The sequence below is a fragment of the Gastrolobium bilobum genome, unplaced genomic scaffold (assembly GCF_033153095.1).
Source record: "Gastrolobium bilobum isolate Gb01-03AN ecotype WA unplaced genomic scaffold, APGP_CSIRO_Gbil_v1 utg33886, whole genome shotgun sequence".
Classification (NCBI taxonomy): domain Eukaryota; kingdom Viridiplantae; phylum Streptophyta; class Magnoliopsida; order Fabales; family Fabaceae; genus Gastrolobium; species Gastrolobium bilobum.
Window position 1 is genome coordinate 267824 of NW_026898003.1, and position 16208 is coordinate 284031.

Below are 16208 nucleotides of genomic sequence, written 5' to 3' on the forward strand. Positions count from 1 at the left end.
AAAATTTTATCTAGTTAGCCCCACAAGAATAGTTGTACAATTATATATAGGCTCAAAAAATCTATTTACCAAGAAAATAAATCTTGGAATTTTGATAAGTGTTACATACTCCCCTCCTTAAATAAGAATTCATCCTTGAATTCAAAAGAGTTTACAAAACCTTAAATATATATCGATACTTCATATGTTAGAACTTCAATTCAGACGTGACTTTCTTACCTATATGATTTTCCGTATATATTAACCTCTTGATTTCAATCTTATCCTTAGTGATCATGAATAATTCTAATCCCAAGAAAAATTTCATTTATTATTGTTAAAAATTTTAGGTGTAAAATAACCATTTCTAAATTTAAGAACAATATCAAGCCTCCCCACTAAAAACAATGTTATATAAGTTCTTAAGCTTAATAAGTCAAAGTCTATTAATAAGAAACTAAACATAATTCAAACACATTACTATTTCATATTCGTATCAAGAGCAAGTGTCTCTTTTTACTAATCCATCTTACATAATAATGAACTAGATGTCACAACCGATAGACAAATCAAGATAAGACAGATGGATCCCTCAAGTACAAGTAAAGAAGATTACAATCGAAGATCGATATCTGGTTCTCCTCTATTATTTTTGTCTTCGGTGTATCGGGTTACTTGAATCATTGATGGATTAGGATCTTAATAATTTTGGTGTTGTGGAGCAAGTTCTCATAGAGGTCTCAAGAAAGATGTTTTCGTACAAGAAAGCCATGGATTCTGCCAAGGAGGAAGAGAGGAAGACCGCAGAGGAGGAGGATACCGATCAACTGGAAATGAGTGTGAAACGTCTGAAGGAATCCATGACAGAAGACCTACCTATGGATGATGCCATGACATAAAAAGTTGGTCTAGAGGATCCGAAAGATGGCACTGGAGAGATGGTTGGTCGGAATAATGGAACTGTGTATATTACTGCAGGACGTAAGGTGCTGTCCTATAAAGATAAAGTGTTGTCCTTAAATGGTCAAGGTGGGGAATCGAACTCTGAGGAGGAGGACTGGATGGAGAGACAAAGAAGAGAAGAGGAAGAGGATGATATGGAAGATGTTGCCACAGAGAACGATCCTCTGTGTCCTACCTATAGGTTTTCTAAAAGTAGGCATAAGAAAGATTGTGAGCAGTGGAGTAAAGCCCTTATCATAAAATTGTTGGGGAAAAGGATAGATGCGAGCTACCTTATGGGAAGACTGCAGAAGATATGGGGTTTAGTTGGAACCTATGAACAATATTTCTTGGACAATGGTCACATCCTGCTGAAGTTCTTTGATGAGAGGGACTATCGTCATGTCCTTCAGGACGGACCTTGGATCATTTTTGACCACTATTTGGTGGTGTAGAGGTGGAGGTCTCTATTCAATCCGTATAATGATTCTACCAGGAAGCTTATGGTCTGGGCTTGAATTGGAGGTCTACCCAAGGAGTTCTACTCATCTTACCATTTGTGGCGGGTTGGAAACCTCCTAGGGAGGACACTGAAGGTAGACAAGAAGTCGGTCAGGAGGAATGATGATGGGAGTGGAGAAATTATTGATAAAGCTAGGTTCGCTAGGATATGTATTGAGGTGGATTTAAGGAAGACCCTAGTTCCTTCTTTCAAGCTGGGAGAAGATGCCTATTAGGTTGGTTACGAGGGCTTGCATATGATATATTTTTCCTGTGGGAAATATGGCCACAAACAAGACTAGTGCAAGCAGAGTGAAGAAAGGAACCAGGTGAAAGAGCATGTATCCACGAGGATCCTGGAGAATCCGAGGCCTGGGAATATGGAAGTGGAAGAAGCTTGTAAGGAGCAACTAAAGGGAGTCGAGGCCTTTGGGGACTGGATGGTGGTCCAAAGAACCGGCAAGAACCGTCGGCTAAAGCCTACACCGGCGACGATGAATGGTGGAGAGGGTAAGCAACCTAGTATACCAAGAGGACACACAAACCGAGCCAACGCGAAGTTAGACTGCGGTGTGTCAGCTACAACCAGCGTCCCTATTAAAATTGTCACTGCCTTAGAGGAACTAAACAATGCAGTATCCTATGTCAAGAGGAATACTAAGGATAGTGGATCAGAGATAAAAGGTCCAAGGTTATCTGATAAAGTGAAAGAACCCTTTCATGGGATGGGACTATCAAAAGGTAGGCATGAAACACTTCCCTCCAAGAAAGCTAAGAATAGGAATGTGGATCCCTCTCCCATCCAACCAAAACAACGTAAGGAGAAAAGAGCTTTGCAGCAAGGGTTGATAATTTTAAAAAGACAGGAGGTTGGGAGTAGTTCCCTGGGGCCTAACACCGTAAGAATCCCTCCCTCCGATGAATTTCCTAAATTAGGACCTGACCTATCTCAGCAGAAGAATGAAGAATAAAGGAAAGAAAGAGAAATCCTTGAACTGATGAGAAGATCAGATAGACATCAGGATAACATGATACTAGACCGAAACCTAGTAGCAGCTAATACTGCTATGGGACCAACGTAGCCCTTCGTCTTGTCCGTCGGCTCCCCTCCATTGTTAGGGTTTCTATGATTAAGTGCAGCTGGAATTGCAGAGGGGTAGCTAAGAAAGGCTTCTTGGCACCCATTCGAGACCTTAAGTCTCGTTTTAATATTAGTTTATTGGCCCTTTTGGAGACTAAAATCAGCGATGATAAGGCTTCTAAGATTAGCTCCAAGTTTGGTTTTAGTAAAGTCCACCGACAAGACCCCATTGGATTTTCTGGGGGTATTTGGCTGATGTGGGATGAGGTGGAGTTTTCTCTGCAGGTTCTCAAGTCTAACCACCAATTTATCCATTCTAAGATCAGTTACCATAACCACACCAGAGATGAATACATCACTATGGTGTATGCTAGCCCGCAGAGGCATGAGAGACGAACCTTATGGAAGGATATGATGGACCTGAACGTTGATAGCTCTTCCTCTTGGATTGTTATGGGCGACTTTAACTCCCTTTTGGACCCCACTGAGAAATCAGGGGGTGGCCTTTTCTGCTGGGGAGCTTCCCTGAAATTTAGGGAGTGTCTCGGAGCTTGCAATATCCAAGACTTGGGGTGCAATGGACCTTCCTTCACGTGGAAGAGAGCTGGGTTACAAGAAAGGTTGGATCGTGTGTGTGTAACTGAGGCTTGGAGCACTCTTTGGCCGAATCATTTCGTCCTTAATCTCCCCTTCTATAACTCCGACCATAGACTGATTCTTGTCATGGATGAAGGAGCCAGAAACAGGTCCAATGGTGACATGAGCTTCAAATTTCTGGCGGCTTGGCTCACGGATGACAGCTTTGGGAATGTAGTGAAGAATTGTTGGAGCGATGACAATGTCTGGTTCTCTAGATCTGACAAGTTCAAGGCAGAAGCTTCACATTGGCTTGAAACCACGTTCAGTATGCTGCAAAAACAGAAGAGCAGGATCCAAGCCAGACTGAGAGGTATTGACGTGAGGCTTGATCTGCATCCGGATGAAAACTTGGAGCTCTTAAAAAAGTCTCTTTGGTATGAGCTCGAAGTGATCCTAGTCCGTGAAGAAATTTCGTGGTTCCAGCGAGCTAAATGCAATTGGTTAGAACTGGGTGAGAGAAACACCAGATATTTTCATGCTATATCAGTGGCCAAACGTCGTAGGAATAAGATTCTTACTTTAAAAGATGATAATGGTGTCTGGTTGGAGGATGCTAGAAGAATTGAAGAATATGCTGTTAACTTCTTCGAAAGGCTCTTTGGTGATTCGGAAGACAGCTGCGAACCCTTGCCTTTCAATGGTGGCTTCCCTAGGATTGGCAATGGCTTGGAAAGTCTTGGGAATGTCCCTTCCAACTCGGAGATTAAGCAGTCTATCTTTAATATGGGGAAATTTAAATCCCCAGGCCCTGATGGGCTAAATATGTTGTTCTATCAATCCTAATGGAGTGTGGTGGGAAATTCCTTCTGTTCTCTGATCAAATCCATCTTTCAGAACCCCTCCTTGGTCCAGAATATCAATCTTACCTCTATTTACTTGATCCCAAAAGTGGACAATCCAGAATCCTTCAACCATTTTAGGCCTTTCAGTCTATGTAACATTTCATACAAAGCCATTACTAGAATCCTTGCTAACCGCCTTAAATTTTTCCTTCCAAGAATTATATCTCCAAACCAATGCAGCTTCATTAAAAGGGAGGATTGGTGCGAATAATGTGGTGGTAGCGCAGGAAATTATCCACTCCATGAGAAAGAAGAAAAGGAAGGTTGGTTGGATGGCAATTAAGCTGGATCTTGATAAAGCTTACGATAGGTTGGATTGGGACTTCATCCGTGACACTTCATCCGTGACACTATGGTTGATGTGGGCTTGCCACCAAACCTGATTAAGCTTAAAGATGCTTGCATTTAAACCCCAACTATGAATATTATTTTGAATGGTAAGGGAACTAGGTACTTTAAACCTAAGCACGAGATCCGTCAAGGAGATCCTATCTCTCCTTACCTCTTTGTAATGTGTGTTGAGAGGTTGGCTCACCTAATCCAGATGGCCATGCAGACTAAGGCGTGGAAACTAGTGACCTTAAGTAAGAATGGTTCACCAAATCCCATTTGATGTTTGCGGATGACATTTTCCTGTTTTGTGAGGCTTCGATGGACCAAGCCCATTTGGTTAATCAAATCCTTCGTACCTTCTATAGTGCTTCCGGTCAGCGGATAAGCAATGCTAAATCAAAAGTCTACTTCTCCAAGAATGTTTGCTTCCCTGGAGCTAAACAGATCAACGGATGTATTGATTTTGGGATAATAGGAGACCTAGGTAAATATCTGGGAATCCCCTTGCACCACAAGAGAGTATCCAAGGATTCCTGCGAGTATATCCTGAGGAAAATGAAGGATCGCTTGAACTCTTGGAATCATAATGCCTTATCTTTGGCTGGGAGAATCACCCTTGCTAAATCTGTGTTGAGTGCTCTCCCCTCCTACAGTATGCAAACGACTGCTCTTCCAACCTCGTTGTGAAAGGATATTGACAGATACACTCGAAGCTTCATTTGGGGCTCATCGCTATCCCAAAGAAAGATCCACTTAATTAACTGGGAGAAGCTGTGCAATCCTAAAGCAACAGGTGGTTTAGGATTCAGACAAGCTAGAGTGGCTAATAATGCTCTAATGATTAAAGTAGGACATAGACTGCTGGTAGAAAAAGATATCCTGTGGAGTAAAGTTCTGAGAGGGAAATACAATGTGGGAGATGACCTAATCCCCAAGATTAGTAGAGGTAAGGGAATCTCTAATTTCTGGAAGGGGATTGTTAACTGTTGGGCTGATGTGAGAAAAGGATCTAGAATAGCGATTGGGGACGGGCATGGGACCATGTTCTGGTATGATAAATGGATTCCCCACATCGATAACTTACTTGAGGTAGCCATTGCTCCGGTTACACAGGAAACGCTGAGCAATAGTAAATGTGAAGAAGCAATCTTTTGCCAATGAGCAATAGTAACAAGAATGACATGACAAAAACCCCTAAAGGGTGGCTCAACTGGTAAGTGAATTGTGTCAAAGGAGCAAATTGTTGGGCTTGTAAAGTTTCTGTTTTGAATCCTAAGCAAAACTACTTGGGGCCAATGGAAAAAATCTTCACGCTCTATACCACGAAGGGGATTAATCTCATCCAAATGGGTGAGGACACCCTAGGAAACCAAAATACTGCAAAAGTAGTTGACAATGATGCCATATCTATGCTTAATGGTGCCATTTGTTAATCCTTCACCTAAAAAACTTTATTGGAAAACTATGAGTTTCTTTCATGCCAAGTGTATAAAGAAATAATAGCGCCATTTAAGGAAAACCCCAAGTCACTTCTTCTACTATGTCAACAACAATTTGGGATGATTTTGGACCTTAACTTTTGTCATTATTGTACAACGTATTGGACTAGAGTGTTGACTCCTAGCTTGGTCCACTGAAGTTGGCTAGAAAATAACGAGTATGATGGCTTAGGCTTTAGACCAAGGAAGTTGTTGAGGCATTTAACCATGGCTATTTTGTTAACTCTAGTGTTGAGGAGATCAAGCTCATGTAGAATGCAAGTGCCCATGTTCATTTTTTCTAATTCCATAGCCTCTGTAAAGCTAGAAGAAGATGACAAGTTCAACTAGAGAATTCTCGCCATTTTATTCATTTTCAAGGAAGAGAAAATCAAAGGAGTATATGTTGAGACTTGTATTCCAAACGGGGCATAGCACATGATATATAAAGGTTAAAGTTCTTTTCCTCTTGGTGCCTATTTTGGAGCTTTTATTTTTAACTTCTCTTTTCCTTATAAATAATTTATCCAAACATACTTTTGCAAAAACTCTTATCATAAAAGTACTTTTTTTATAAAGAAGAAAAAAGCTTTTTTGAGTTATCAATTTTTGTCAGCTTGAGGTTGGAGTTATTAATTTCATTACTAAAAGCTACTATGAGGAACTTTTTTTAAGATGTATGTCAGCTGTTTGGAGTTCTCATATTTATTTTCCAATTATATCCTCAATCTAAACTTATATTATAAATTTTATCATTTACATAATAATTTACCCTAATAATAAATTATTTCATCTCACTCCTTTCAAAACTTTGATAGCAACTTTATACAATCATCAAAAGCTTTTAGCTTATTTTTTAATCTCTAATTTTTAAATTTAGCTTAAAAGTAACTTTTAGCTTAAAAAAAAATGTGTCAAACAGGCTCTTGGTCTTCAAGAATCCATTTTTCTATACAAGTCCTTGTCAATGGAGCTTAATGATGTTTTTTTTACTGTTTTTGAATCATGTGAAATTGCTATTTGTTTGTTCTTCCATTTTTTGTTGCCAAGTACTAGCATTATCCTTGATGGAGTTAAGGACAATGAGGCTTTGGTGAAGCTCAGAGTGTCCGTATTCACGTGAATGAAGCTTGAGGCTGCTCCATTTTAAGGTGCCAAAGTACAATTGATGAAGTCATAAAGTGAGGCAAAAACACCGTATTGCTAATATTAAGCAAAAATATCTCCTGTTCAAAGCACATGTAGAATATTTGGCCAAAGTAGAGCAGTCAGTCCCGTCACTTTACTTGACGCATTCAGTTCCGTCAGTATTGTTGACAGGATTTGTTTCCATGTCAGCAATCTGCACCAATTCGAGCCACGTGTCAAATATTCGTTGAGTCTTGTCATAGTAGTTGACCTTCGTTGAGTCTTGTCACAATAGTTGACGGGACTAGAAGCCACATAGGCCATTCTTGTCAACATAGTTGACAGGACCCAAAGGAAAAGTACTTTCATAATTTCTTATTTCATTACTATACTAAGTAATTCAGTTTACTATAAGAATTTATTATTTCATCCTGTCACATGTAATCATTCTTATACTAATTCCTCATTTCAAAATTCAGTTTACCAAAAAACAAAAAAAACACTTTCAAAAATTATATTTATTATTTAGCCTAAACACTAATTGTAATTATTTCATAAATTGTTTATATTGAGCCTAAAACGACGTAGTTTTGAGGCAGAAATCAAGATATTTTTGTAATTATAATTTATTTTAGGATTATAATAGTCTTTTTCATTATAATTTTTTAATCCAAAACGACGTCGTTTTAGAAGCAAATATAGATAACTTATATACATTTACTTTAGAAACATTAAAGCCATTCATTATATATACAATTCATCATACTATAAACAATTTGGTAAACATATATAATGAATTGCTGTATAAACAATTCAGCATACTATAAACAATTTGGTTAACATATATAATTCATTACTTTATAAAACAAAAATCTCGCGATGGATTAGAACGAGATTTCTGCCCTTCTTTCCCTTCAAATTGCGATTACGATTTGATAGACATAATAGAAAACTAGGTTGACTAAGAAGATAGGTCATGGAATTTTTTTGAGTAAACTGAAATAAGGAATATAAACTTGAATCCAGAACAAATTTGGAGGAAAAAATATGCAGATCTCAAACCTAGAGAGAGACAACGAGGAAATGAGAGAGTAAAAATTTGAATTATAAAAAATAATTATAAACTGTTAGATTTAACTCCAATTTAACAGTTCTGAGATTAATTATAACTTGTAAGATGATAAATTTACTTGATGATAAATAATAAATATAACCGTACCCTAAAATGAGTACTTATGACGAAATTTCCATCAACATTTCTTACACGAGAGCGTCCGAATCAAATCCGTGCACATGCGTGAATTGTCCCATACATTCTTCTGCGTTATTGCATTTTCAAACAAACCTCCTTCTCCCTCTTTTCCCAAACCCTAGAAAAATGAAACACTGATACTCTCGCGCTCGTGATTACAATGCAATTTCTTCGAAACTAGGGTTTATTCTTCTTCTTCTTCTTATTCTCTTTGACCAATGGTCGGAAAAACCATGGCCGCGACATCGCGCGAAAAGCTCGCGAGTCTCTTGAACTCTGCCAAGTTGGCCATCGACATTCCCTCCAAGCTCGAATCGTTGCGTCAACTGAGGTACGAGTTTCCTCAGGAAGACCCCGTTATTCTCACCGAGTTCCTCCCTTCCCTCTTCGAGTTCCTCTCTGATCGCTTCAGTCCCGTTCGCAAATTCGTCACCGAGTACGCTTCATTCTCACCTTTTCCCCCATCACTTTTGAACTTTGATGATCAAATTGGCGTGTGGAATTGAAATTTGAGGTTGTTGCAGGATGCTTGGTGAGATTGGATTGAAGAACACCGAGTTCTTGGCTGAAATTGTGCCTGAGCTGATTGCCGTCTTGGATGATGAAATGCCACCTGTTGTTCGACAAACGATACTGTGTGGAATCGATTTGTTTCGCTCCACGCTTGAGAAAATCGCGATTCAGGTGTGTGTTCTGTTTTTAACCGTGAGCTTTAGTTCGGTTAATCGTTCTTGTAACAAAATTAATAATGTATCTGATGAATTAATGATATAAGTTGTTATTGTGTTCGGCTGTCTCCTGAATGTTTGCTTGTTGGGGTAGATTTTGTTCTGTCAGTGTTATGGTGTTGCGTGTTGTGTGAATTTTATTCTGAAATTCATACAACTGAAAAATAATTCAAGAATTTAGACATTTTTTTTTTTTCACACACTGGGATAGATGTTATTCTGATTTCTTCAGAAGTTAACATTCTACCTTCTGGTAGAGAATGAGGGTGTTCATGAGGTGAGTGCAACGTTGATTAGTGAGATTAAGATTTATTTATGAATCAAAGAAATACGAAAAAGTGAGGGAAGGTAGCATTGATAAAAACATGGTTTTTATTGGCTTTATGATTTGGCCGCAGCCAACCATCCAAATCTGGTTCTAATCTTCATTTCTTTGGAAAGTGTTTGATTTCTTTGAACTTTATTCCCCGGTCTTCTTGGTACAACATTGTAACTAGAACATCTTACATAAAGCTATTACATTTCTTGAGAGAAAATGAGAGAAAGAAAGAGAAAATCTGAGGGAGAGACAAAGAGAACATTCTGGAACTCAGCCATTGTATTGCATGCGTAAAAATGAAGTCAAGTTATAGAGATCAGATACCTCTATGATACAAATACTAGTTTAAGCTGATGACTCATCATGACAAAACCTAAACTGAAACTAGTTATACAAAACGCATGGGTTAAGGATCACTATCAAGTGATCCCAAGACTATAATAACTATTATACACATCATCTAAAGAAATTACAGTGGGGAACTGAATATTAACAGAAGGGAAACTCCTAATTCACTAATATTCCCCATCAAACTCAGGAGGGTTGAGCTGCAATGCAGAGTCAAAGACTTTGAGTTTGCATCTAATCTCAGAGAAACGGGCAGGAGAGAGGGCTTTGGTGAGTGTGTTAGGAACTTGATCTGCTGCAGGGACATGAGAGACAATTATCTCCTTATCTAAAGCTCTTCCTATGACAATATGAATATCTAGCTCCAACTGCTTAGTGAATGCATGAAGTGCAGGGTTGTGATAGGGAAATTGCACTAAGATCATCACAAAATACATGGGGAGTGAGCAATGGGATTTGTTACTCATGAAGGAGGGATTTGATCAATAATATTTCAACACAAGTGAGAGCCAAACTTCAGTACCTTGCTTCAACCGTGAATCTAGCAACTGTGGATCTAGCAACCAAGGTTTGTTTCTTGGACCACCAAGATATCACAGTGGGACCCATAAAGATGCAGGAACCTGTTACCAAAAAGAAAAAGATGCAAGAACCACATGTGGACCTGCGGTCATCTAGGTCACTTGCCCAGTCCACATCACAAAAGGCAGTAAGAGATAAATGCCGCTTTGAATTGGTAGCACAAAGTGATAAGCCAAAAGTTCTAGTTCCTTGAAGATACCTCAATATATGTTTAATCACCTTCCAATGATCATCTAAGAGTTGGCTCATGAATTGGCAGACGTTGTTGACTGCGAAACTAATTTTAGGCCTTGTGATTGTTGCATATTGGAGAGTCCCAACAATGGATCCGTAGAAATGAGGATCAGAGAATTAATTGGAACCAAACTTAGATAGTTTACATAGTAGTTAAAAGCGGATTGCGGTTGCGGAAATTGCGGAATGGATTAATAGAACCTATATATACCACACATGTATATGCTAAACAATAAAAATCAATAATATTAGGAGACCAGATCAGTATTGATCTTTTTTTTTTATTGACAAAAAAAAATCGGAGACCAGAAAAGAAAAAATAGGAGGTCAGAAAAAAGAAGTTAGAGGTCAGAAAAAACAAACCAGAAAAAAAAAGTTCAAAAATAATAACCCAGAAAACAAAAACAAAATAAGAGGCTAGAAAAAGAAGTCAAAATCATTACCTAAATGAAGAGAGGAGAGATGATGAGTCAAGAGGGAAAATAGGAGAAGCAGCCCACTGCCAATGTTGTTCAGATGAGTCAAGAGATAGAGAGAGAGAATAGAAGACGTCAATTGAGATAATATTCATTTTGTTCAAAGTGATTGTAACAGTAAATTTATGACTCTGAATTTTGTATGTATAAAATTATATATATATCTTAAAGGATAAAAAAATATGTGGCTCACTAGGACAAAACATAATTTACTAATTCTTTTATATAGCTTGATTGTTTAATTTTTTTTTTTTAAAATAACTATTTAAAATTTGAATAATAGCTTTTGATATATTTCTTTACCCATAAAAAATAAGTCATTAGCTTTTGTAACTATTGCTCGTGACTCATGTGGGAAAAAATATATTAAAATATATCGAAACCCAATAGAAGTCATGTGGGTTTGTGGGTTTGTTTCGACGTCTTCAAATTTATAACGTAGAAGAGAGAGAGAACTCCATTTTTTAACGCATAAGAGAGAGAAACCTCCGATTTCATTTTGAACCTCTTTCAGCCGCGATTTTTCGCCGATACAGCCGCGATTCCTCCGCTATTTCGGCCGCTACAGACACTATCACTTTCCGGCGCAGTGCGGAGTGGTTTCTCGCGGCTGACCACCACAACCCGCGAACGGAGCGAGTAGCACCGCTTTTAACTTCTATGATAGTTTATAGTTAGAAGGCATGGGAGTTGAAATGGACTTTGCTTCATGCATTTCAGCCTTGGTGAGAAGATCTCTTACATATTTAGTCTGGGTGAGGAATAAAGAGCCAAGGATCTGCATTTCACTTCAATTCCAAGAAAGTAATCAAGCTCCCCAAGATCTTTGAGTGCAAAGGCAGAATTGAGATGAGAGATCAAGTGTTGTATAAGAGCTGAGTCATTGCCAGTAACAATGATAACATCTACATAAACCAACATGTGGATACATTTAAGATCAGTTTTGTAGATGAATAAAAAACGATCACAAGAACTGGACTTAAATCCAAGAGACACCAGGGATTGTTGGAGCTTGTCAAACCAAGCCCTTGGGAGTTGTTTTAGTCCATAAAGAGATTTATGCAAGCGCCACATTAATGACTTGTCCTTGGCTTCAAAGCCAGGAGGTGTAAATATATGGCAGTCACCACCAATGTATCACCACCAAAAAATATCAGGAAATGAATTAGAAAATGCCAGCAAGAATTTACATGTAAACTTTTTAATATCTTATAGCAGTGTTCTCTCATATCTCATAGCTCATGCTTTCGTGTATTCTAGGTATACATGTTAAGATATGAACATTAACGTTCTGATTTTATTTTTTTCTAGGGTCTATATTCTAGTGATTTAGACAGTGCACTTCAATCTGCATGGACATGGATGGTTAAATTCAAAGACAAAGTACACTCAATAGCTTTTCAAGTAAGTAATTGCTCTCTTCAAAATGTGAATTTACTTGTTTTGGTATATGGTCTGATGTTTGTACTCTTAACATTCTTAAAAGCATGGAAGTGGTGGTGCAAAGCTGCTGGCACTGAAATTTGTTGAAACAGTTATTCATCTTTACACACCTGATCCTAATGGTTCGTCGGAGCCAAATTCTCATCAAGGTATTCCATTTTGAGTTTGGCTTAACAGTATCATAAGGCTTTAAATAGATGGTTGTGCCAATCTGTTGCTGTTATCATAATCCTCAAATTACTTGCTTATGCAGCTTCGTACTTTTTTATAGGAAGGCCCATGGAATTTAATATATCATGGCTGAGGCGGGGTCATCCTGTACTTAAAGTTGGAGATTTGTCAATTGAAGCCAGTCGTAGTTTGGGTCTCTTACTTGATCAACTCCGGTTTCCAACTGTGAAGTCTCTTAGTAACTCAGTGATCATTGTGCTAATTAAAAGGTATTTGATCTTTCCTTTTATGCCTTTTGAATCAATATGACCTCTTGGAAAGTCACATGACTTTATGTTCTAAGTCAAACGACATGCATGATGATCAGATGGTAAGTATTTGCTTGCTCTTCTTTCTCTCTCTCACATGCACACAAACACTAACACTCTCTCACACACACTGATTATTGTGGTAACCAAAGGTATTTGATCTATTCTTTTATGCCCTTTAATTTTCTGCCTAATGTGACTGCTTAAAAAGTCACATGACTTTATATTCTAGTCCAATCCTGATGACAAATGTTTGACTATCAAATGGCCAATAATTCCTCAAATATTCTTTCTCATACACACATGCGCATGATGCGTTTATTTTGTTAAAACTTCCTACAACATATGCATGACGATTAGATGTGGTCAATATTTGCAAACTTCTCTTCCTCTCACGCACATGTGTGTGTGTGAGAGATAGGACTTTTAGCACTCCAATAAAATCTTATTTGACTAGATTTTGTTTGGAAGAAAACTTGCATTTCATTTTGCAATGTTTTGACATTCAAATTGAGGATTCTTCTATGACTTTAATTAACTTATTTTTATTAACTGCAATTTCTGATAGCTGTTAACATTGCTTGTAAAATTCATTGCTCTGGATTTTACTTTCTTACTCTTGACTTCCTTATTTTTCTATTCCCAGCCTTTCAGCCATTGCAATAAACAGGCCTGCATTCTATGGCCGTATCTTGCCAGTTTTGCTCAGTTTGGAACCCTCAAGCTCTGTTGTTAATGGGGTCTGTGTATCAGCTGCACATCTTGCTTTGAAGAATGCCTTTCTTGCCTGCTCGAAATGTACACATCCAAGTGCTGCTCCGGTATTTCTTTCAGACTAATATGTGCTTGACATCTTGATTGCTTAATCTTAATGTGAAGTTTTAGTTATTATTTCTATTCTTTGGTCTATGCCAACGATTACAAAGTTCTTCACGTTAACATCATGAACAGGTTCATATTTTGCATGTCATATAAACCATTTGAAGGAAAGTGGAAGTGATAGGAATTAATAGGGTAGACTTAGAGTATTCTTGGTGGATCAATGGTAGAAAATAGGCTGATTGAAGGTTTATTGGGTGTCCAATAGGTTAAGGGGGATTTTCTGGCATTTAGCAGTAATTTTGCAGACAACTTGATAATTGGAAGGGAGCTTTCTTTTGTCTTCAGTCTGGAATCTGGATCGCCTTAATCACAGCTTGTTTGGCGTGTGTCCTGATATACACTGTCACTTTATCATTCCAATGCGGCTTTCTCAAAAGATTGAGAAAAATCATGAAAAATATTGTGGTCATGACTTGGAACTTGGAGATTCAAGGAGGGATTGTCTTGTTAATTGAGAGGCTTCTTGCAAGCTGTTGGAACCAGGTGCAACAGAAAGTAGTGAGGAAAAATAGAAATGGAATTTCGTGTAGTTTGACCCACAACATACTATAGGCCTACATGAATGAGTGAAATTAGGGTTGGCAATTTTATCCATTAATCCACCATCCGTCCATCCATCTAACCCATCCATATGCAGATATAAACCCAATCTACTAAATTAAAAAAACATTGATTGGATAGGTTGGGTCAGTTGATGGTTAATAGGCCATCCAACTCTTGATTCCCTAGAACAAAAAGGAATTGACCTATTTTCTGTTGCTCCCAACATTTTCTACCTAAGTCTAAAGCCCAACATCAAAATTATTCAAAAAACACGGAATCCCTAAATTTGGCATTGCCCATAGCTCTCTTGCTGTTGCGGCTGTAATTGTGGAGAGGTAGAGGTATGTCAAATCAAATCATGGGTGGTGTTCCCACTTTTTGTTACAACCTTGGATTCCTCACAGAATTAATTACAGAAAAAGTAGAATACACATAGGGAAATCTCTTTAGTATTAAATAGACAATTTCATTGGATAGCAAGAGTACAAGGGGCTTTCCTCTTCAAGGAGTAACTCTCCATCTCTGAGAATCTATTTTCAGCTGTATTTCTTCATAACTAACTTACTAACTCTTCTCCATGGAGGACTTGTCTCCTCATTGTAATCGGTAACAGTCCATAACTACCAAGGAAGAACTGGTTTTGTAATAAACTGTCTACATGACATAGTAACCACCCTACACCATGGAGTACAAGCATAGTAGTTAATTGCGCCGCGCCACACTGGAACGCAGTAGCGACCATTGCCATCGCATTTGCGGCCATATTGTTGTCATAAGGCAAAATGCCAACTTTGTCCTAAATTTAAATGTGTAACATAAAAAATTTAAGGGTTTTTTAGGGTATCCGAGTCTGTATGTGACTTCTACTATCTCTGCCTTTAAAAAATGTTTCTTTTTGTCACATGTATTTATTCTGCTATTTCCGCAACCGCAACCCGCTATAGCGTTTTTCGGGGTTTTCCGCGACATGCCGCAATCCGCATTTGATAACTATGAGTACAAGCGGCTTTCCTCTTCAATGAGTAACTCCTTCTCTGAGAATCTATTTTCAGTTTTATTTCTTCGTAACTTGCTAACTCTTCTCCATGGAGGACTTGTCTCCTCATTGCAATCGGTAAGAGTCCACAACTACCAAGGCAGAATTGATTTTGTAATAAACTGTCTACGTGACATAGTAACCACCTATAATGACCCTCACATTTATTATGGATTTAATATTGAAGGATAATTACAAAGAAAAAGAAATAAAGTCACCTTTGGTGAAAAAGGAGTTAAAATGACAGTTAAGGAGTAAAAATACGGGTAAATAAAGTTACTTGAAAGTAAAAAGTAAAATTATAAATATTACCATAAAAATATTTTGGACTAGTGTGCAAAGTTTGGTAGTGAATGTGAGGGTCATTATACCACCGTACACCCTACAATAACCAGCCCTTGTGGTTATTTATTTACATAATATCCTAATTATAACTGCTTATCCAATATATTAACTACCCATCATCTTAGTCCGCCTTCAAATATACACTTTGAAAGGCTTAGGACCACCAATATCTTTGTACCTAGCACATTTGCTTTCAGTACCAATTGTCGGTGTTGTTTTGCTTTGGGTGAAGTCTGAAAGATTTTAATTTGAGTTGAGCATTATAGGTTTGAATCGGTGCTTATAAAGCATCTATGATGTAGAGCATATTTGGACACTGAAGTTGAGCATTAAATGATCTGATCCCACTGCGGTGCCTAAGAACTTCGATAACATTAAATGTTGATTTGAGTGTCTATGATGCAGTGTGATCTGTGTTGAGATATATAAAACCATTAATGTAGCCTCACCCATCAGCTTAAGCTATTGGGTTGGATTGGTTCTTTACATGGTATCAGAGCCTCGTGTCCCGGGTTCGATCCTCACCGCCCCCCACTTTCTCTTGTGGAATTTCTTAGCATAGGTAGGTGGGCTTGTGCATTATCCATCCTTCAAGCCCAGTGGGCTCTCGTATGAGGG

General features: G+C 38.1%; 2 protein-coding genes across 3 annotated transcripts in view; both read left to right on the top strand.

The window, feature by feature from the left end:
• The first annotated feature begins 2548 nt into the window (after nucleotides 1-2548).
• Nucleotides 2549-3925, top strand: LOC133312082 (uncharacterized). The gene has a single exon (XM_061513225.1). It carries the CDS (start codon nucleotides 2549-2551, stop codon nucleotides 3923-3925), a length of 1377 nt encoding a protein of 458 aa, XP_061369209.1.
• A 4369-nt stretch (nucleotides 3926-8294) lies between these two features.
• LOC133312088 (uncharacterized) overlaps nucleotides 8295-16208 on the top strand; it is a 50805-nt gene continuing 42891 nt past the window's right edge. For both annotated transcript variants that reach the window (XM_061513234.1, XM_061513235.1), the window contains exons 1-6: nucleotides 8295-8611; nucleotides 8700-8859; nucleotides 12174-12266; nucleotides 12349-12454; nucleotides 12559-12745; nucleotides 13431-13605. In XM_061513234.1, coding sequence (XP_061369218.1) covers nucleotides 8394-8611; nucleotides 8700-8859; nucleotides 12174-12266; nucleotides 12349-12454; nucleotides 12559-12745; nucleotides 13431-13605 — 939 coding nt within the window. In that variant the 5' untranslated portion in view covers nucleotides 8295-8393. The remainder of the gene's footprint in view (nucleotides 8612-8699; nucleotides 8860-12173; nucleotides 12267-12348; nucleotides 12455-12558; nucleotides 12746-13430; nucleotides 13606-16208) is intronic.